Below are 23,357 nucleotides of genomic sequence, written 5' to 3'. Positions count from 1 at the left end.
TTTTTTCTTTTTTGACAATACTAGGGATTGAGCTCAGGGCTCTCACCTTTGCTAGGCAAGCATTCTAGTCATACCAACAGTCATTTTGCTTTTCAGTTTGTTTTTCTGATAGGGTCTTGCACTGGCTGGGCTGGCTGGAACTTTTACCATCCTGTCTTCCTCTTCTGAGTAGTTGGGATTATAAGCATATAAAATCACCATGCTAGGCCCTGAGAGAGCCTCTTCTTTAAGTTAAAACTTCCTTATTTGTTCTCTCAATTAGTTGTGACTCAACTGATCTTGCCATTTCATATAAATTATATCCAAATTCCCTATTTAATGAAATATAGCAGCATGGAGGTAATAGTGTACCAATATAACTGCCTAATAAATTAGTTTATACTGTATTTGTGAATTTTACTGTCTTGCTACAAGCAATTTTCTGAAAGAGATGGAAGACTGAAGTATTTACAGATAATCCCTAGTATAATTTAATAAGATTTGAGTAACTAAAAATCTTTTTATTACTCATTTTGTCCAGAAGACTAATTAAAATACTACCTACAAATATTAAATTATAAAACTTGACAATTTCTAAATAAATTATTGAATTTACTGATTGTTTTTACATGTATCTATACAAACCAAACAATAACAACAAATGCCTAAAATTTGGATATAGTATTCTTGTTTCTTATTTTATAAAAAAGAAAAAAAAGGGGCTGGGGATACGGCCTAGTGGTAGAGTGCTTGCCTCGTATATATGAAGCCCTGAGTTCAATTCCTCAGCACCACATATACAGAAAACGACCAGAAGTGGCGCTGTGGCTCAAGTGGCAGAGTGCTAGCCTTGAGCAAAAAGAAGCCAGGGACAGTGCTCAGGCCCTGAGTTCAAGCCCCAGGATTGGCAAAAAAAAACAACAAACCAACAAAAACAAAAACAAAAATAAAATAAATAAATTAAAAAAATATTTAAAAAGAAAAAAGAATCCAGGTGTGGTAGCTCATGTAGTCCCATGTATGTGGAAGGTGTATGTAGGAGCATCTCAATCCAGGTTGGCATGGCCAAAAATATGAGAGGCCCTACCTGAAAAATAAACTAAAAGCAGGGGCTGGGAATATGGCCTAGTGGCAAGAGTGCCTGACTCGTATACGTGAAGCCCTGGGTTCGATTCCCCAGCACCACATATATAGAAAATGGCCAGAAGTGGCGCTGTGGCTCAAGTGGCAGAGTGCTAGCCTTGAGCAAAGAGAAGCCAGGGACAGTGCTCAGGCCCTGAGTCCAAGGACCAGGACTGGCAAAAAACAACAACAACAAAACAAACAAACAAACAAAACCCAACTAAAAGCAAAAGAGAGCTGGGGTTGTGGCTCCAGTGGCAGTAGAAAGTTTGTCAGGCAAGTGCAAGGTCCTGAGTTCAAGTCTAGCCAGTACTGACAAAAATGTTTTTTCTAATCCAGTTACTTCAATACTATCTTCTTATCTGCTGATACTTTAATTCCTTTATAGATTAACTCATATATACTGGAAAAATGATGTACAAAGGTATAAATTCAAACTTTTATTTCGGTAAGTAAACATGTACTTCTATAAATAAAAGCAGAGCTGGGCGCTGGTGGCTCATGCCTATAAACCTGGCTACTCAGGAGGCTGAGATCTGACTATCATGATTAAAAGCCAATCCAGGCAAGAAAGTCTGTGAGACAAGTCTTATCTCCAATTAAACACCAGAAAACTGGAATTAGCACTGTGGCTCGAAGTGATAGAGTGCTATTGAGCAAAACAAATAAATAAAAGCGCACGAACAGTGCCCAGGCACTCAGTTCAAGCCCTGCAAGCGACAAAAAAACAAAAAACAACAACAAAAAAAGCATAGATTACTTTTGTAACTTGAAAGTGGGAGATAAAGGACAAAGCTTTGCAATAAAAAAGAATGATGTAATATGTAAACTGTAGTTTTTCTATACCATCTTTATCAGCATGCTTTAATCTTTTTGTGTGTGTGTGGTATTGAGGTTTGTACTCAAGGCCTCCTACTTGCTAGGCTAATGTTCTACCACTTGGGTTATGTTCCCAGTCAGCTGTTTTTTGCTGGTTATTTTTGAGATGGCATTCCTCAAACCTCTCTGCCTAGGTTGGTATTGAACTATGATATACTCTGGATCTCAACCTCCTGAGTATCCAGGATTACAGAAATAAACTACCAAAGACTGGCTGAAATGTTCTTAAGATATCCTGGGAATTAGGGATGGGAGATAATATTGTTATCTCTGCGAAGTGGTCACTGAGAAAGTCCCTGGCTGAGGCAAGAATGGAATTCAGGTGTTGTTAATTCCCAGTCTTTTCATTCTGTACATCAGATTATACTATCAATGGATATATATTTAAATAAAATAACAATTTAGATGAAAAATTTTTTAAAAAGTTTATTCTACTCCTAAGAGAGTTAAAAACTACAAGGAAATTTAGATTGAACTTACCAAGACCAATGATGGCTTTTGTCTGTACTTCTTCATCTGAATGTTTTGTAAAATACATCAGCAGTTCAAGTACTTTATCCTTTATGTTAACCTAAGAGGGGGAGTTGAAGCATATTAAAAGTATTCTAGAATAATAAACTGAAGAATAGTTCAATTGTCAACTATCAAGGGAAAAAAGTACTCAACCACAAGAATTTCCACATGGAATACACACACACACACATATAGTATGTGTAGTATAGTACACACATATAGCATGTGTGTGTATGTATATATGCATATATATTTATACATACACACACACATATATATAAAAATTGTGCTGGGATATTGCTCAGTGATAGAGTGCTGGCCAAGCACAAGACCTTGTGTTTAATTCCCAACACTGGAAAATTTTTTTTTACCAGTTTCATTTATTTCAGAACAGAGACATTTAAAGTTAACAGTCTGTAAAAAAAGAAAAAAGCTTGTCAGAATATAATCCACTCATTATAAGCCCACTGTGCTTTTCAGTATATTAAGTAATGTTATAATATTCACCTTACTATTGCCTTTAAAATCTTCCAGATCAAAATCAAAATGCCGACACAGTGCTCCAACAGTGAAGAGTGACCTAAGAAGTGCTGGTTTGTTTGAAAGAAGTGAAGTGTTATTTGGGTCCTCTTGGTGTTGAGTTTTTAATTTTGAAATGGCACCTAGCAGAGATAAGTAATATTTACAATGAACATTTTTTCCTTGAATTATTATTTTCAAGTAATTATTACCAATGAATTACAAAAAGGGTAACTATTTTTACTAATGGTTTTGAGTACCAAATATGGTTAGAATTACAAATGTGCAGGCTAGAATATAATAAAGCTAGTTTACACAGTAGGTAGAAAAATTTGTCAGGCTTTACTTAGGAGATAAATTTCTGAAGTAATGATAGTGGTCTTTAAGGGAACACAAACATGATAGTCATTACTGTTTTCTGAGTGTGAACCACATACAGTTCTTATAAATATAAGATGTGTTACTCTTCATAAGATATATTAAAAATGATCTAAACATATTTTCAGGACCTAGAATAATTTTAAAGTTAGGAACTGAACTTACCATAATATCTATTGAAACAGGCCCACACAAATTTAAAATTTTGTGTCACTTTATTTACAACAGCTCCAAGACAGCTCACACAATGCTGTACTACCTAAAAGATAAAGAATGTTACCATTTAAGTAAAAGTTAAAGACAAGCTATTAAAATAGTCTTCTTTTTTACAGATATCTGCTTTGAAGTAAAATACATTGGACTTAGTTCTGACATATAACATTTTATAAGTTATTATTTATAGATTATATGTGATTCCATCTAGAGATGGGAAAATGAATGCTTACAGTCATGCCATATTTGATGATAAGCTTCATTAGATCTTCTTCAATAGTGGCAAGGAAAGTTTCACTTGGATGCTCCATTAGTGGTACAACTAACTCGAGGATTTTTGCAACATTGCAGATAACCATGAAATCATTTTGGGTCTAGAAGAATAAAATTAAATGTTGTATGAATACTCAAACCTAAGAAAAATTACACATACCTTTTTTGTTAGGGATAAGGGTAGAGTATCATACAAAGTAAAATTTCAGTTAAAAAAAAAAAAAAGAGCTGAGTATTTGTGACACACATCTGTAATCCTAGCTACTCAGGGGCCATCCCAAGCGGGAAACATCATATGACTCTATCTCCAAAAACTGCCTACTCCCAATAAGCCAGAAGTGGGTTCTGGTTCTCAAACTTGTGATCCTCTTTAATATTCTAATTGTTGGTATTATGCTTGGGACAAAGAATGATTTAAAAGATAAAACCACTGAGTTAGTGCTAAATACCATATTTTTACTTTTCTAATTATTAAAAGCAACATTGGTTAAATCAAAGGCACCTTGAGCTTTCTTGCTAGAAAAGACAAAAATCTTGTCATTCCTTATTTCCCTCTGGCTACATCTTTAATCCAAAGTGAATGAGTTACAATAGCTATGTGCATATGACCATATAAAATGATGCTTATCAAAATGAATTCCAATAAATGGAAACAATAGAGTTTTTTTGTTGTACTGCACTGTTTGTAGTTTTTTACTTTCAGTTTATTCCCTTTTGTAACTGTTTTTGATTTCTGTACCATTTGTCTTGTATATGTTTACCTGGTTTGGGGAAGGGAAGAGGAAGCACAGAAACAGTGGGACTAAGGGCAAACCAATTCAGCAGTGATACTCACTAGACACTATTCTGGAAATGAACTATACAACTGGGGGGCTCCGAAGGGGAAAAATTGGGAAAAAAATGAGGAAGATAGTGAGACTGTTAAAAAAGAAATGTATTCTTTGCCTCACATAACTGCCACCCCTCTGTATATCACCTTTACAATAAAATTTAAATTTAAAACACGGGAGTTAAAGTGGGCTTGGTTATAGAAGAATTTTGCTGGATAGGATAAACTCACTTACAGTAGCTACGGCTAACATTTTATTTAAAAAAAGTAGTAGCATTTTGGAAATCTCTACTTTAATGCTAAACTTGAAAACTGAGTAAATAAAATGCCTTAAAATTTATGATAAACATTAAAAGAATGATAGAGATTACAAAAGAAAAAGCCAGCAGATTGTAATAAAAATATTTTAAATGAATAAAATGCCTAATTTTTAATGTAAAAATATCTGAAAGCATCTTCAGAATGTAAAAGAAGTTCGAAAACTGAAAAAGTAAAATGGGCAAATGACTTGAGTAGTCAATTCACAGAAAAATGAGTTCAATTGCTTAGTGTCATAGAAAATGCGTAACTTTCTGGGATGTTAGGGCAGGAAAATGAAGCACTAATTACTCCTTTCTACCTGTTAGACTTGCAAAGATTACAAAAATAGCAATTCTGACAGTCATATATAGCTTTCTAGAAAGCCTACAATACACATCTATGGGCAACTTGCATAGATTAATATTTTAAATCAAACCCATAAAACAGCCTAACAAGTCCATGTCCTAAATATCCATTAAAAAAGAAAAATGTAGCAGTAATTACATATATATGAGTAGTGTTGTAACTTTTATCTTAAATATCCCTCCCAAATTATGTGTTAAAGGCTCGGTTGTCAGCTCAAGGAATTACCGGGAGGTGAAGAAATTCTTAAAAGGTGGAGGTCTAATAGAAGGAAGTCCAGGGCATCTCTTGAAAGTACTCGGCCCCCAGCCCTTTCCCCCCTCTCTCCTTGTTTCCCAGCTGTCAAGAGGTACACAGCCTTTATTATATGCTTTCCATCTCCATAAGGACAGGAGCTATGAGCTAGGTTAATAGCATACTCCTATAATTCCAGTACTTGGGAGGCTGGGGCAGAAGGATTGTGAGTGCAAGGATAGTTCTAGGCTAGTCTGTTCTACATAATGAGATAATTGTCTTAACAAAGACAGTGGCACTGTCACCTTTGACGTCTCAACAATAGCCAGAACATTTATCAAGCAATTATTATGAGTTTGGTAGGAAGAGCTTACATAGAGAGGGAACCTGAATTTATTTTATAAGTACCAGAAAATTAATGGTTTTAGAGCAGTTGTTAAATTAGAATCTATAGAATATCAAACATAGTGACAATGTGGCTGATATGTGAATTCTAAATTAAGAATACTGTTTTACATTAGAAGGAAAATAAGAAAGCTGTGTCTATACTTACACTACATTTAGTGGTAAGATATGGTTGCATAGTCATGGCATGTTTAACCATGAGTTGGGGTCTTATTTTGCTGAATAAGAACAAAGTGGTTATGCAAGCTACCAATCTTCCAGAATTCACACCTTTGTTGTCAGAGTCTGGAAAAACAAACAGAAATAAGGTCTCAACATATGACAAAGTAGTGGAAATTACACAGGGTATCAATGTACTTAGTACTATCCCCTAAACACACTGAATTATGCCTTAAAATGGATTCATATTTCTTATGATACAAGATTTTCTGCATTTAATTTCATTGTTATAGAAATTATATACCCTGGGATAGGTAAATAGGCCATATAATGAACACTTATGAATTTTAGATTGAGAGGCATAAGAATGAAATTAAAAAGTAGAATTAAAGTTGAGGCGTTTAGAAATGGGCTTTTGGAAATGTTATTGGTTATGACTAAAAATGGAACTGAATATGGAAAAAAGCAAAGAAGGACAAAAGCAAAGGGCAACAGGGAAAAAAAGAAATGTTGGTCTGGTTGAAAAGTACAGAAGTTGGATCAATGATGTATTAGAATGAAACAAGATGCTGCTTAACTGGAAATAAAAGTTGATAGGAGATAGTTGGGTTGTTAGAAAACAAATGAAGTTTTAGGAGGAAATGGCAACTTTTTAACATTAAAGGCTATGAATAAAAATACAAAAAAAAAGACTATAAATACTAGAACCACCACCAAATTCTAAGATGGAGAAAAAACAAGGTGATTAAAAAGAAGGCATACATTAAAAAAAAGTTTAAAAATATGAGTGACATTAACAACTTTCTTGGGTGCATACTTGTCACTCTTATTAAATGCTATGTACCCAATGGAAAAGGACTTAAGTTGATTATTGCATTAGGAGATGGGAGGTAATATCAGCCTTATGTGTTTTAAGTAATAGGTACCAATTTTGACTTTTCTATTTTTTATAAAATTATTTATGACTGACAAAAATTTCAGATTTGTAAGTTTCTAGTACTGAACTTCAAATTAAAAATTCAAATAGATTTCTATCTCAAAATTAAGAAAATTCTGTATAACAATTATAACCCAAATCAGGAATGTAATATAAATCTTAAAAAAATTAATAATTTCATTTTCCAAAAAATTGATGTAATTTAAGACACCTGATAAATTTTGTGGCAAGTGCCACTAACTGAAGACATCAGCCCCCAGACTTACTTTTACTTTTTTTCAATATGACATCTAAATATGTTACTGTAAGATATGTAGAAGAGATGAGGATTATGTTTTTAGTACACTGTAAAATGTGGTCTGTTCTTTTTTTATATATACTGCGTTAGATAATCTTAGTCAATTCTAACAATATAATCTTGAATGCAACATCAAACAGATATTCAGATAATAACTGAATTTCCCTTAAAAGTACTGTTTACTAGGCAAGCAGAACTGGAGGCAAAAATGAGAAATGTGTCCAAAGTATTTTAAAATATCTTATAAAATTAACTTAAGGACCAATATTTAAAATATCTTACCAGCTAGAGATTCCTCATATTTAAGAATGTGCTCAACTAGGTTATCAACAAGTTGAGTACAAGCTTTCTTCACAGGTTTATATGAGGAATCCTCTTCGGACTTCAACAACTATATATGTATATATATAAAAAAAATCCCAATATAATTATTCATTAGGCAATAATAATATAAACACATTAAAAGTGTCTACGGCAACATGCTTTTCAATTTATCATTAACAATTTAAATTGAAACTACAAATTAAAAAAAGAAAAATATATTACAAAAATACCTTATAAACTAGTAATTTAAAAATACTTTCAAACAATTTTAGTATGAAGTACTTAAACTGCTGTGTGTAGGATTTGAGATAGGATATTCAATATAGGAAAGCTCAGAGACAGCACCTAAGCCCTGAGTTCAAGCCCCAGGACTGGCATAAAACAAACAAACGAAAATACCTAATACTGCTGGTTATAGAGGCACATACCTATAAACCTAGTAGTCTGAGGTTAAGGCAAAAAGACCATGAGTCTGAGGCCAACCTAACCTACATAGAAAGACTTGAGTCTCAAGGGGGAGTAAAGCAAAACCCCAAAGAAATAAAAACTAGTACTGAAAGACTTTGTAATAGATACATTCGGCTGACAAAATCTAAACTGGACATTATGTTTGTATTGATGTGATTTAATTCCATTAAGTATCACCTCTATAGTATTATCACTTACCCTCAAAATCGAGGTTTGCTCTTACTGTGTATCTACAGCTAACCAAGTGTTTACATAAAAATTACAGGAAGAGAGACAACTTCACTGACATAGATACTAGGTCTTAGGATATAATATATTATTATTTATTTTGGTAGATAATACTGTTTATCTTTCAAAAGTTATTTAAAATAGATACTAATGTATATAGGTAGAATAATCAAAGACTGTTTTAAACATACTACAGCTAAAACAACAACAACAAGAAAAAAGATGGTAGAAAGACAGATAAAATAAGACTGTATAAGAAGGCTGAAGAAGGGGTTAACACTTAAGTCCAGGAGCTTGAGATCTACATTACTACATTAATATAAGGAAAACCATGTCTAAAAGGGGGGAGGGGGAGAAGCAAAACCAAAATAAATAGATAAAAAACAAGACGGGAAAAATGTGGTAACTTTTGAAACTAGATGATAAATACTTTTATTTGCAAATTTCTGAAACACATTTTTAACAATATTATACTCTTATGAAGAACTGAAATTCTATTAAATTTCATGCTCTCAAAACACAAAATAACACTTACATTTTGAAGAAGTTGCTCAAACCAGTCATATCCAGTATCTCTGCATGCTGCAACCTAAGGGAGAAAGGGAAGAAAAAATTAGTTAATAAAAATTTATTTTTAGGGCTGGGGATATAGCCTAGTGGCAAGAGTGCCTGCCTCGGATACACGAGGCCCTAGGTTCGATTCCCCAGCACCACATATACAGAAAACGGCCAGAAGCGGCGCTGTGGCTCAAGTGGCAGAGTGCTAGCCTTGAGCGGGAAGAAGCCAGGGACAGTGCTCAGGCCCTGAGTCCAAGGCCCAGGACTGGCTAAAAAAAAAAAAAAAAAATAATAAAAATAAAAAATTTATTTTTAAAAATATATTTTGTTACACTGTAGCTTGAAGAGAGTATGCCTCAATCTTTTTTTTTTTTTTCAACTTATAAACTATTTTTTCAGTACTCCAAAGACTGGCCAATGTTATAAAATTTTATTGTAAAAACATCCGGGAGACATTAAATGAGTTAGTTCAATTTATTGAAGCATAGCACTACATTTGAACAATAATATAATAAAAATGAAAATAGTTGTTTCCTAACTCTTTAGGTGGAAGAATTAAAGATATAAGTGAAAATAGAAACAATCATGTAATTCAGTATGTAAAATTTCTCATACTGAAACATGAAAAATATTATGGTTGAAAAAAATTATAAAATACACATATATGTATAATAAAATGAAATTAATCTAAGTTCTTATTTTTCTGAGACTCTTTTTTTTTTTTTTTGCCAGTCCTGGGCTTAGACTCAGGGTCTGAGCACTGTCCCTGGCTTCTTTTTGCTCAAGGCTCGCACTCTGCCACTTGAGCTACAGCACCACTTCTGGCCTTTTCTATATATGTGGGGCTGGAGAATTGAATCCAGGGCTTCATGTATACGAGGCAAGCATTCTTGCCACTAGGCCATATTCCCAGCCCGCTCTTATTTTTCTGAGAAAGGCAAGAATTACAATCTTTACATGCTTCTTTTTTCTGTTTTCAATTACTGGGATTACAAGAGTGCTTACATTGGTGAATGCCAAGAAGCTGGTCTATCTATTCAGAAACACCAGTCTCATGTTACTTGCATCTCTTGAGTTATCTCCAGAAATACAAAGCAAAGGAAGAAGTACTAAATGTCAGCTAACCAAATATCTCATCACATTCTCTCTCTTTCTTCATAAGATGCGTTGGACCTCTACTAGGTTTGCATCCACAATAATCTACACTTGTTTCAATCTTTCTTTTTTTTTAATTTTTTAAAATTTTTTCAAGATTGTTTTTATTTTTTAATATATATATTTTTATTATCAAACTGAATTACAGAGAGGTTACAGTTTCATACATTAGGCATTGGATACATTTCTTGGACTGTTTGTTACCTCGTCCCTCATTCCCCCCTCCCCCCTCTTGTTTCAATCTTTCTTACCACATCAGTGATGTTCAAAATTTTCCTTGTCATTGCTTCTTTGTCATTGTGTGGAGTTGGAGTAAACCAGAGTTTTTGGAATGTTTCATTAACTAATTTCTAGAAGAGAAAAATGTTCAAATTAGCTAACTACTAAAACATGAAAAAATTTTAATCTCAAACTATCATCAAGGTCCATTGCTAGCTAAAATAAGATTATACAAGCTACTGGAATACATTTTCTAGCAATTAAAAATCATCAATTCATTTTTCAAAATTACAAACTTTTCAAGATTACAAATTTGTTAAAGGTTTAAAAAATTTGAACAAGCAATACTACATCTAACCAAGAACCACTCTGTAATATATACTCAAAAATATTTTTATTACTTTGAAAGAAGAAGTTGTTGGTGTTACAAAAAAGTTACAATTCTTGTTTGTTTTGCCAGTCCTGGGGCTTGAACTCAGGGCCTGGGTACTATCCCTGAGCTTATATTTTACCCACCTGACCCACAGCACCATTTCAGGCTTTTTCTGTTTATGTGGAACTAAGGAGTGCTAGGCAAGCACTCTACCACTAAGCCATATCCTCAGCTCAAAAGGTTACAATTCTTACAAATTTAAAAGGGAAGGGAAAATAAACCTCTTAAAACACACTATCAACGTTAGGAAACAAGTTTGCTTATTTGTCTTTTTGCAGTACTGGGTTTAAACTTCACAACTAATGCTTGCTCACACTGCTTGCTTGGCTGACACTTTATCACTTGAGCCATGCTGCTAGCCTTGTTTTTTGCTGGTTATTCTGGAGCCTTATGGACTTTTCTGCCTCAACAGGCTTTTTGAACTGCAGTACTTTGGATCTCAGCTTCCTGAGTAGCTAAGATTATCGGCATGAGCCATTGGCACTCGTTTGTAGACAACTTTTAATAAAGTATTTATTTGCTAATTAAAAAAACAACCCAAGCACATATCATTTGAAAATCAAAATTTTTTGATGACAAAATTTTGAATAGAACAAAAATCTCTATAGTAATGTAAACAGAGACTGCAATTGTTGAATTGGTTGCTAAAGATTAGATTTTAGTAATTGACATAAAATCTAGAAATTAAATGAACAACTTAAATGCCATAAATACTTAAATTATTTGAAACATTAATGGAAAATAAATTTTACATTGAATTGATGCATCATCTCACCTTAATGCCTTCTTCATCATTAACTCTGCGAATCATTTTTACACACATTTCTGTAATTTTTGGAAACGTTGGTTGTTCAATGCAGATGTCCCTTAGAATCTTTATTACCCTTTTCCTGACACTGATTCCAGTATCCTGATAACAAAAAGGTATTTTCAAATGTTACAAAAATTGAGATACTGTAGATATACGAAATATGATGAAAGTAAAAATTGAAAGTAGATACCCATAAGCATTATACTAATTGTTTTTTTTTTGCCAGTTTTGGGGCTTGGACTCAGGGCCTGAGCACTGTCCCTGGCTTCTTTTTTGCTCAAGGCTAGCACTCTGCCACTTGAGCCACAGCGCCACTTCTGGCCGTTTTCTGTATATGTGGTGCTGGGGAACTGAACCCAGGGCCTCATGTATGCGAGGCAAGCACTCTTGCCACCAGGCCATATCCCCAGCCCACTAATTGTTAACTTGATAAACATTGTCTATAGAGTCTTCACATATTTTCCTATTATTATAAATAACTTTATTATGTTATTTTTTCTTTAAATACATTACTAATGACATGGAAACAATTCTACAGTTTAGCACTGGCCTCAAGATTAAAGAAGCAGCTCACCAGATTTAAATAGGATGATAACCATAGTAATGAACTTGAATCTAATAAAACCTTTGAGATTAATTTGTCATATAGGAAATACTATAAAGGATCAAATTAATAAAATTATGGAGAAATAAAGCATTTTAGTCATTTAAATTAGTCAGCAGAAGGTGAAATGGTAAAAAAAAGTAAACAAACAATATTCCACTTTAGACATAAATCTCAAATGTAATGCACTATTATCTTTGAATGGATTTTTGATATTATTATGATATGACGTTATTAAAGTTTGAACTCGGGATTTTACTCTTGCTACCAAGGGCTCCACCATTTGTATGCTTAGCCTGTTTGGTTTTCATTGTTATTTTTTAAACAGGGACTTGTCTTTTACCTAGTTGCCCTGGATATTCTTCTATTTATGCTTCCAGTGTCGTCTGGATAACAGACTTAGCTGCCATCCAGCCTTTATTGGTTGAGTTAGGGTCTCAAGGACCCTTTCCCAGGCTGACCTCCAGTTGCCTAATCATCCTGATCTCTGTCTTCTAAGCAGCGAGAACTAGTAGGCATGAGCCTCACTTTTCTGATTCTTAAAAAAGCTTCAGGGCTGGGGATATAGCCTAGTGGCAAGAGTGCCTGCCTCGGATACACGAGGCCCTAGGTTCGATTCCCCAGCACCACATATACAGAAAACGGCCAGAAGTGGCGCTGTGGCTCAAGTGGCAGAGTGCTAGCCTTGAGCGGGAAGAAGCCAGGGACAGTGCTCAGGCCCTGAGTCCAAGGCCCCAGGACTGGCCAAAATAAATAAATAAATAAATAAATAAATAAAATAAAAATAAAAATAATGTTTAAAAAAAAAAAAAAAGGGCTGGGGATATAGCCTAGTGGCAAGAGTGCCTGCCTCGGATACACGAGGCCCTAGGTTCGATTCCCCAGCACCACATATACAGAAAACGGCCAGAAGCGGCGCTGTGGTTCAAGTGGCGGAGTGCTAGCCTTGAGCGGGTAGAAGCCAGGGACAGTGCTCAGGCCCTGAGTCCAAGGCCCAGGACTGGCCAAAAAAAAAAAAAAAAAAAAAAAGCTTCAGAAAAAAAACAAACATTTTAAGCAGGGTGCCGGTGGCTCACCCCTGTAATCCTAGCTACTCAGGAGGCTGAGATCTGAGGATTGTGGTTCAAAGCCATTTGGGCTCCAATTAACCACCAGAAAACTGGAAGTGGCACTGTGGCTCAAGTGGTAGAGCACTAGCATTGGGCTGAAGAGCTCAGGGACAGCGCCTAAGCCCAGAGAGTTTAAGCCCCATGACTGACAGAAAAAAGAAAAGAAAAGAAAAAGCATTTTGGAGCAACTGGAAAATTTGAATATAAACTATTATATGTTAGAGACTGCTAACTTGGCTCTAGGATGGTATCTTGATTTTTAGGTGCTACAAACTACACTTGAGAAAAGTAGTAAAATATTTATAATGTGCAAGTGCAGGATTAACACCGTCAAAGTTCATTAGATATTTGGGAATTTTGTTGACTAAATCCTTTGATGCTGAAAAGATTTAAGTACTCTGAGGAAAAGAACTATTCTGCACTTTCCATTATTCACTTTCAACAAAGTTTGTATGCCTAGTTGAAGGTGAAATTATAATGTTTTATCATATAATATTCTGGTTTTAGACTAAGTGTAATAAGCTTCTGTTGCATCCTTTTACTAAAGCATTTGCATTGAGTTCCACAAGAAGTCAACATGTCTATAATAAGTATTACGGAGATTCCATAGTTCTTCCCCTGCTCCTTTTGGTGGTACTGGGGTAAACTCAGGGTACAATTGCTAGGCTGGTGCTCTACTGCTGAGCCACACCTCTTGCCCTTCACAGTTCTTTCCTAATGCCAATATTTTGTTTTCTAAGAAAATGCTTCAGGACCAGAGAATTCCATGGCATATACAGAGTATGTCAGAAAGAGTATTTCCTTTTTCTTCTTTTATGTACTGGTATTAGGTATGAATTTAGGGGCCTCACACTTAGGGGCAGGGGTCAATGCCCCCAGACACTTTTGCTTTAGTCATTTTTTAAACAGTATTTTTCACTGGTGCTAAGGCTACCCTTGACATAGTCCTACTATTAATGCTTACCAAGTAACAGGAATACAGCACACATTATAACACCCAGCTTATTGACTTAGATATGGGTCTTGTTAACTTTTTGTCTGGGCTGGCCTTAAACTAGTCTTCTTTTTTTTTTTTTTTTTTTTTTTTTTTTAGGGAGATCTAGCTTCTTTGTAGAGCTTGGGTCTCTGATAAACTAGTCTTCTTGATCTCTGCTGTCACAGTAGCTGGGAGTATAAGAATGAGGCCAGAACAGTATTTCTTATTTAATAAGTTTGCACTTGATCTTCAAATAATTTTCTAGTTTGCCTTGCAGGTGTCTGAGTGCATCATAATTCAGTTTTAAGGAAATATGTGAACCCATTTAGGGATACAAATGTATTCTCAGATACCAATGTTTTTTACTCTAGAGTCCTGTCCAAAAATATTTAACCCATGTATCTACTATCATTTATCCTCATTGTAAACTTATACAAGAAATAGTAAATAAAAAAGATCTGATTTTCACAAATGATTTGCTTTATGAACTGATGTGGGGCACACCTGGAAGTCAACTAGCTGGCCCCGCCTGTTTCTCAGTCTTGGGGCCACATGTGGCTAAGATGGTGGCGCCTAACAGCAATGTGCAGCTGCTACAAGTGTCTTTGGTTATAACCCGGAGATGATTCTGTGGGCTGTGACACCCCGGCTCTTCCGCTTTTGATGGATAGCTCATGCCTCCCCTTCCTGCTGATCTTAGACCTGATTGGCTCCTGTGCCTTATATTAGTGACATGTACTTCCCTAATAAATGAGATCTTGCGCTGACTTGACTCCCAGGCTGTCTGATTGTCCTCTGGTGAGGGAGGGATGGGTGTGGGCGGTCTGTTGACCCTTTACATTCTTGGCTTGTCCTGTCGGGGCGTGCCTTCCCCGTCTCTCCTGCGGGTCGGGGGGAGCGCGGGGAGGTGGGGGGGTGGGGAGGGCTAAAAACCCCGATAACTAACGTCCAACGCGGGGCACAAGGAAGTGTAGGTTTAAGCTTTAGACGACCAGAGGTAAGGGTATCCCAGAAAAGATGGGGCAATCTCACACTAAGCTTTAGACGACCCGAGGTAAGGGTATCCCCGAAAAGATGGGGCAATCTCACATTAAGCTTTAGATGACAGGAAAATGAACAAAGAAGACTGTTTAAGGAAGAAGAGAAGAGCAGGAGAAGAAGAGAGGAGGGGTGTGAAGCAGAGTGGAGTGGAACCAGATGGACTGGAGGAGCAGAGTGGAAAGCTGAACCCGGCTGCCTGGAGGAGTGGTGGAGAGCCCACTGGAGCTGGCCGGAGGAATGAGATGGAGAGGAGAACCGACCCGGCCTGAGGAGCCCGACTGCCTGGAGGAGTGGTGCAGAGCCCACCGGAGCCAGCCGGGCTCAGGAGCAAGCGCAAGGGAGTTCGCATGCCTCCAGGGCATCCGCCCCTGGAACAAGAGCAGCCTGGTGTGGGACACAGCCTCCCATGCGCTGGCAGCAGGCACTGTGGGCACTGGAGTGAGACAATGTGCAGCTGCTCGTCAACTGGCTGTGGGGCCCCAGCCGGAGCGTGTGGCGAGGAAATGGCGGCCCAGAGAACGCGACCTGCTGCTGGGCGCTGAGGAGCTCCATCGAGGACAGCTGTCCCGCGCAGTAACAGGAGTAACACTTGAGTGTCAATCTCTTCCCCCCCTCCACCAGTAAAACAAAAAGGGGGAGATGTGGGGCACATCTGGAAGTCAACTAGCTGGCCCCGCCTGTTTCTCAGTCTTGGGGCCATTAAGATGACAGCGCCTAACAACAACGCGCAGCTGCTACAAGTGTCTTTGGTTATTACCCGGAGGCGGTTCTGTGGGCTGTGACGCCCCTTGATGGACATGTCGCTCATGCCTCCCCTTCCTGCCGATCTTAGACCTGATTGGCTCCTGTGCCTTATATTAGTGGCATGTACTTCCCCAAAAACCGAGATCTTGCGCTGACTTGACTTCCAGGCCTCTGATTGTCCTCCAGTGAGGGAGGGCTGGGTGCGGGCAGTCTGTCGACCCTTTACTTTCTTGGCTTTCTGGTCGGGGCGTGCCTTCCCTGTCTCTCCCGCAGGTCAGGGGAGCGTGGGGGGCTAAAAACCCAGAAAAACTGAGAAGCATGCTCCTTGAAAATATATTCTTTAGAACACCATTCTACTTTATGGATTAGGCGATCTAAATATAGAATTCACATACATATTTTTCCAGCTTAACAGTTTTAAAATAAAAGGTAATACTCAATATTATATTTACAGATTGTTATAAAAGTGGCAAAGCATACATACCAATATTCTTTCAATCAACATATCATAATACTGTTCAGCCAACTGAGGTCGACAAAGGACAAATCGACCTAATAATTCTACTGCTGCTTCTCGAACACTAGTGGAGTTATCCATCAATCGTCCATGAACTCCTCGCTGCATATCAAGCTAAATAAAATGAAGAAAATGTAATTTTATACTAAATACTAAATCTTTTCATTTCACTAGAAAATGCAAGTTGAAATTATTATTTTAATCTGTTTACCCTTGCTAGAATACTGGGGTCTACAGCAACAACCTCAGATAAACACTTCATGGCTTTTGTTCGAACGGCAATTGCATTTTCACCAAGAACTCGTAGTATCTGCCAAACAAACATTGACACTTCATAAATTTTAGAAAATATAAAATTTAATGAAATATACAACAGAAATCAATCTTTGCCTTCTTTTGATCTGTATAAAAGTGAGAAAAGCATCTATTATCTTAATGATCCAAAACTTTAACTTCAAGATCAGTACATATGATTAACTGAGGCTTTTTATATTTATTTATAAAACAAGTAGCCTGGGCTGGGGATATGGCCTAGTGGCAAGAGAGCTTGCCTCTTACACATGAGGCCCTGGGTTCGATTCCCCAGCACCACATATACAGAAAACGGCCAGAAGTGGCGCTGTGGCTCAAGTGGCAGAGTGCTAGCCTTGAGCAAAAGGAAGCCAGGGACAGTGCTCAGGCCCTGAGTCCAAGGCCCAGGACTGGCCAAAAACAAAAACGAAAACAAAAACAAAACAAAAGGCTGGGGATATGGCCTAGTGGCAAGAGTGCCTGCCTCATGTACAAGAGGCCCTGGGTTTGATTCCCCAGCACCACATATACAGAAAAATGGCCAGAAGTGGCGCTGTGGCTCAAGTGGCAGAGTGCTAGCCTTGAGCAAAAAGAAGCCAGGGACAGTGCTCAGGCCCTGAGTCCAAGCCCCAGGACTGGCAAAAAACAAAAAAACAAAAACAAAAAAAACAAGTAGCCTTTACCTTGGAATTTCCAATTAAGCATATTGAGAATGTTTCCTTTTCAAAATCCTTAAAACACCACTAAAACCTCTGTACGTCCAATTTTGATCAAGGATATTAAAAATCTTAATTAAATAATTTATATACCATAATGTGAATCTACTTATGCCCTGTGTGTGTATTCATACAGATATACATGCATTTTATCTTTAAAAAATCAACATTTAAATGACAAATAGAATAGGATATTAACAAGTACACAAAATAGAAATGAATGTACTTTTATGTTATCTTTGCTCAACAACGAAGAGATATTATATACTATTCCACAATCACCTAAATTGTAAAAGTAAAAATCACTGTATAAAATTCGTGGTTTAGTTTACCTGGGTCAAATAAATATCAAAGCTCTGGGCAAACGGCCTCATAGAGGCCAAATATCGAACAATCAAGCAAGCATCCTCATAGTCCACAGTATCTGAGTTCATCCTAAAATAGAAAAGTAATAAAACATTTAAAAAATGAGTATCAAAATATTATATTTACATACATATATGTATGTGTGTATATATATAAAATTCATTTTTTTGCTGGACCTTACTTTAATGTGCTGAACTGAGAAGGTGTGGTTTTGATAATGCTTCTAAGAAACTTTTTTCGGTTTTCAGCTCGATGCATAATTTGACCAGTTGTCTCAATTTCTTTTGAATGATGTGTTCCTTCAGATGATTCTTCATCTTTTTGTGATTTCATTGCCTTTTCTGTTTCTAAAGTTGTGTCACGGAACCACTGGGCTATATAAAATTTACGAGAAAACTAGGGAAAAAAATAGATACATTAGAGCCTGATGAAATTAGTAACATTTCCAAGTCATTAATAAAGCTAGACAATCTAGAAAAAGAAAATCTCACAATCCAGAATACAAGGTTTGTTTTAGGTAGTAATAAAGTTTGAATTCAGGTTTAATATAACTTCCAGAAAAGACACAGACTTTTAAAAAGCTGGAAAATCTGGAAAATTTTGGATCATAGAAAACTTATATTTAACTCTGTTAAAATTACATTAATGATGTCAAAACATTACTTAACACAACTATATTAAATACAGTCGACTACTATGAATAATTTAATAACAATGTACACACGTAAGCCAACAAAATACTGAAAGGTAGACCACATGCTGGTGGCTGATGCCTGTAATCCTAGCTACTCAAGAGTCTGAGATCTGAGATGGCAGTTCAAAGCCAGCCAAGGCAGGACATTCCATGAGACTCTTATCTCCAATTAACCACCAGAAAATAGGAATTGGCATTGTGGCTCAAGTGGTAGAGTGCTAGCCTTGAGGTGAAGAGCTCAGGGACAGCATCCAGGCCCAGAGTTCAAGCCCCACAACCAATAAGGGATATGAATGTGTGTGTGAGTGTGTGTGTGTTTGTGTGTGATAAGACAACTAGAAATGTATAGAATAAAGGATTAAAAAATTAAAAGTAGAAGACTTCTTGTGTTTAAAATTTTTGCCTTATTTGTTCTAGCTGGCTAAACAACTTAAAGGTGTCTGTCCGATGACTTAAGTGTGTGCAATTTAGGTTAAAAACAACAACAACAACAACATATATCCAGTATATGCAAACTGTTCTGTAAAACTGTTTACAAATTTTATACAGGGCTGTCCAAGCTATTATTTTGGATACACTGTAAGACATTACATGTCAATTTTTATTGCTAATAAGTCATCTCATGCAGCCCACAACCACTGTGAAGACCAATGATCTAATCTAGCTTTAAAAATAGTTATGTTGAAAGACTTCCAAATATTTTTTAAAAAATAAATATGTTTTTATTGATCAACTTTGAATCTGAGCCACAGGTTTGGTTTTTTTTTTGGCCAGTCCTGGAGCTTAGACTCAGGGCCTGAGCACTGTCCCTGGCTTCTTCTTTTTTTTTTTTGCTCAAGGCTAGCACTCTGCCACTTGAGCCACAGAACCACTTCTGGCTGTTTTCTGTATATGTGGTGCTGGGGAATTGAACCCAGGGCTTCATGTATATGAAGCCACTAGACCATATCCCCAGCCCACCCAAATATTTTTCTAATCGCATTTAATTCAGTTTACTATAATATCTGTGACTAGAATTCCATACGACAAATCAATCTTTAAGATTTCTCTTCTCTCCAGGTTTAACAAGAACTCTTTTGTTTCTAAATGAATATTTAAGTCACATAATTATTTTCTCCCATTTTTTTCTTAGACCCAACTTAAACTATATAAAGGAGAAAAGAATCTTACAACTAGTGAAGGATCGGTCTCTGTGTTCTCATCCAAATAATCTAGCAATGCTTTTTGCAACTGTTGGATTTCATCTTCTCCTCCTGAAACCTGTAAGTCAAATAAGACCAAAAAGATATTAGTGATTTTGTTCTTTTTTTTTGAGATAGGGTCTCACTGTATAGCCCAGGCTGGCTTCAATCTGACAAATATCCTGCTTCAGCTTCTTGAGTTCTACTAGGATTACTCTCATGTACTAACATGCCCCAGACACTTAGTATATGCTTAAGTAGTCTTAATATAAACACAAATGTGAGAGAAGAAACTTGGTATTAGAAATTAAAATGTAGCTGGGTGCTGGTGGCTCATGCCTGTAATATTAGCTCAGGAGGCTGAGATCTGAGGATCATGGTTCAAAGCCAGCTGGGTAGAAAACGCTCCGAGAGTAAGAATGGTAGTGCCATATTAGATGGTGATATAGCAAATGTAGTAAATTGCCAATAAGGAATGTGTATGAAGGATAAATAGTACTTTTTGTTTATGGCTGAAATTGGTTTCAAAATACAAAGTACAATTTTTTTTAAAAAGAGGCATTTCTACCAACATGGTTGAAGTGTAGGAAAGAACCAGAAAGAAAAAGATAGGAGTTATATGTAGGAATTATTACTTAAACACTTTCCTCCCAGGATGAATACTTAAATAAATGGAAAAGAAGACTTCTAGCCTTTTCTGTTTATGTAGTATCAGGAATTGAACCCAGGGCTTTGTGCATACTAGGCAAGCAATCTACTGCTAAGCCACATTCCCAGCCCTGAAAAGCCAACTTTTAAAAGTATACATACTATTTGCGGACTATTAATGTAGCTCAGTGGCAGTGCTTGTCTAACATGAAACATGAACTAAACTAGGCTCTGGGTTTGATCCACAGTAGCAAAAACAAAAAAAGAAGCCACTTTTCTTTGAATCTACAAAAGGAGACAGAAGACTAATGAAACAATATTAAAAGAAAGCACTTAACTGTATTTATATCCATAATTTTAATTCTTTATCTAAATACCTGTTTTAAAATTCGTTCTATAGATCCTTGGTCCATTTTGCTTGTAACAGCATCTTTCCTCAGTCGAGCAGCAACAGTTCCAAGGTAATCAAGAGATGCCACTCTTAAAGCCATTTCTGTTGACTTGTTACTGAACTGATGAACCTAACAACAAAATAGGTAGGCTTATATTAAGTGGATTTCTAACAGAACACAAAAATAAGTAATTTGAACTCCAAATGTTATGTCATACAACTTGGAATTTAAGTTTATTTTTCTTGTGGTATAGTCCCATGAAGTTGTTTTTACCTTCTGTTTTTTCTGGAATCCATACTTACATTGTTTCTATAAAACTACAGTTTACCTATCCTTAAGAACACATTCACTTTTTAAGTGTTTGCTTGTCTATTTATACAAAATGGGATATCACTGAGTAATAATTTCATCATAGTTTTGGATAGGCTCATATTTTCCAGGTAACAAAAAAGATCTAAAAAAGTAACAATTTACACTATTCAAATCCAGTGTACATGAAAAATAAAGGATAATTACAATCATACTTTTTTGAGTTTCCCTATCATACTACATGAAGACTGAAAAGCACCAAAAAGTCAACAAAGCATTGAAATTGGTCAGTTTCAAGCTTAGAAAGGACTAACTATAATAACTTATAATGGATGTACTACTGAGATATTTCTAACAATATTAGCAACCAAAATAATTTAACAAAAATTCCCTGAACATGTTAAAGCCTAGGTATCTTTTGTAATGAAATGCAAGTATTAAATTACATTTTAAAGTTTTCTACAGGCACTGATAATAAGTGTACTGTTACGCACATGCAAAAATAAAAATGCAATGTTTGTATTTCCTTACACATTTTAAAAGAATTCATCATCTGTGAATCAGAGTACATCCTCATTAGGCAGTCTTCTAGAAATCTAATAATCTTTAAATGCTATGCTCTTACCAACAGTCTCCCTAACAAACTAAGGAGTAGTTCAGCAGCTGGCCATTCAGGCTTATTGACTGTTGAAAGAAGATCTTGAACAAAATTTTCAAAGAGTGGTCTGTAATCTTCTTCACCTTGCTTACTACCACATCTGTTCAAAGAAAAATAATGAAATGACATCCATTAAGGTAACATGTCTAATAATATGACTGAAGTTTTGCTAAGTATTTTTTTCCTCTGTATTTAGTAACAAGGCATAAAGGGGAATATTAAAATAAAATATGGTCTAAAATGAATCTATTTCTCAAATTCTATTTCGCCTAGTTATTATTTTATTAACTACTTAAAACATTACTTTCTGGCAGTTATGAAACATAAAAAAATGACAGCTTTTTTTTCCTTCTACATGCTCACCATATATTCTAGGCTGAGTGACAATCTGTTTCTATAAACATTTGATTAATTTTTGCCAGTCCTGGGACTTGTACTTAGGACCTGAGTACTGTCTCTAGCTTCTTTTTGTTCAAGGCTAGCATTCTACCACTTGAGCCACAGCACCATTTCTGGCCTTTTCTGTTTATGTGGTGCTGCGGAATCCAACCCAGGGCTTCATGCATGCTAGGCAAGCACTCTACCACAAAGCCACATTCCTAGCTCCTTCCATAAACTTTTCTACTGACACAGACTACCCAAATTTAGTGAAGAAAAGTTACTGAACTTTAATCTTATATAATCGGGAACAAAATAAGCAACTTTATATACTTATAGACTTTTTTTTAATACTCTAAAGGTTATGATGGTAAATTTTCTTTCTCCTAAATAAACTATTTCAACATATTAACATAAAACATTTATGTAATTCCACTCACTTTTATTTTTTAAATTTTATTGTAAAGGTGACATACAGAAGGGTTACAGTTATATAACACAGGTAATGAGAACATTTCCTTTTGAACAATGTCACTTCCTCCCTCATTCTCTCTCAGATTTTCCCCTCCTGACTTCCCTCCCTGCTAAGATGCATAGTTAATTTCCAACATAGTGTCTAGTGAGTATCACTGCTGAATTGGTTCACCCTTTGTCCCATTTCTGTGCTTCTCCTTCCTCTCTCAAATTAGATAATATATACAAGACAAGGGGTGCAGAGATCAAATACAGTGACAAAAGAGAATAAACCAAAGGAAAAAGGAAAGGAAAAAAAAAAAGAACCACAAACAGTACAATAAAAATCCTCTTGGCCGGGAAGATAGCCTAGTGGCAAGAGTGCTGGCCTCGTATACATGAAGCCCCAGGTTCGATTCCTCAGCACCACATATATAGAAAATGGCCAGAAATGGCGCTGTGGCTCAAGTGGCGGAGTGCTAGCCTTGAGCAAAAAGAAGCCAGGGACAGTGCTCAGGCCCTGAATTTAAGGCCCAGGACTGGCCAAAAACAAAAACAAAAACAAAATTCTCTTGTTTCCATTTCCTGGAGTTCATTTTGATAGGCATCATTTTATATGATCATATGCACGTAGTTATTAAGCCTTTGGGATTCTCTCCTAAGAATATCCTCCTTTGGTCACA

At 36.1% G+C, this 23,357-nt stretch overlaps 1 protein-coding gene across 2 annotated transcripts in view; it reads right to left on the bottom strand.

The window, feature by feature from the left end:
* The window catches only part of Nipbl (NIPBL cohesin loading factor), a 164,758-nt gene that overhangs the window by 18,489 nt on the left and 122,912 nt on the right, over positions 1 to 23,357 (bottom strand). For both annotated transcript variants that reach the window (XM_048368339.1, XM_048368340.1), the window contains exons 23-38: positions 21,811 to 21,943; positions 20,862 to 21,005; positions 19,826 to 19,915; positions 18,143 to 18,357; positions 17,928 to 18,030; positions 16,800 to 16,898; positions 16,556 to 16,702; positions 11,562 to 11,696; positions 10,386 to 10,484; positions 8,957 to 9,010; positions 7,684 to 7,792; positions 6,156 to 6,292; positions 3,837 to 3,977; positions 3,556 to 3,649; positions 3,001 to 3,155; positions 2,461 to 2,551 (exon numbers count right to left, since the gene is read on the bottom strand). In XM_048368339.1, the coding sequence (XP_048224296.1) occupies positions 2,461 to 2,551; positions 3,001 to 3,155; positions 3,556 to 3,649; positions 3,837 to 3,977; positions 6,156 to 6,292; positions 7,684 to 7,792; positions 8,957 to 9,010; positions 10,386 to 10,484; positions 11,562 to 11,696; positions 16,556 to 16,702; positions 16,800 to 16,898; positions 17,928 to 18,030; positions 18,143 to 18,357; positions 19,826 to 19,915; positions 20,862 to 21,005; positions 21,811 to 21,943 (1,946 nt within the window). The remainder of the gene's footprint in view (positions 1 to 2,460; positions 2,552 to 3,000; positions 3,156 to 3,555; positions 3,650 to 3,836; positions 3,978 to 6,155; positions 6,293 to 7,683; positions 7,793 to 8,956; positions 9,011 to 10,385; positions 10,485 to 11,561; positions 11,697 to 16,555; positions 16,703 to 16,799; positions 16,899 to 17,927; positions 18,031 to 18,142; positions 18,358 to 19,825; positions 19,916 to 20,861; positions 21,006 to 21,810; positions 21,944 to 23,357) is intronic.

The sequence above is a fragment of the Perognathus longimembris genome, chromosome 19 (genome assembly GCF_023159225.1).
Source record: "Perognathus longimembris pacificus isolate PPM17 chromosome 19, ASM2315922v1, whole genome shotgun sequence".
NCBI lineage: Eukaryota > Metazoa > Chordata > Mammalia > Rodentia > Heteromyidae > Perognathus > Perognathus longimembris.
The sequence above is the reverse complement of the archived record's forward strand: the minus strand, read 5'-3'. Positions and strand labels throughout refer to the sequence as shown.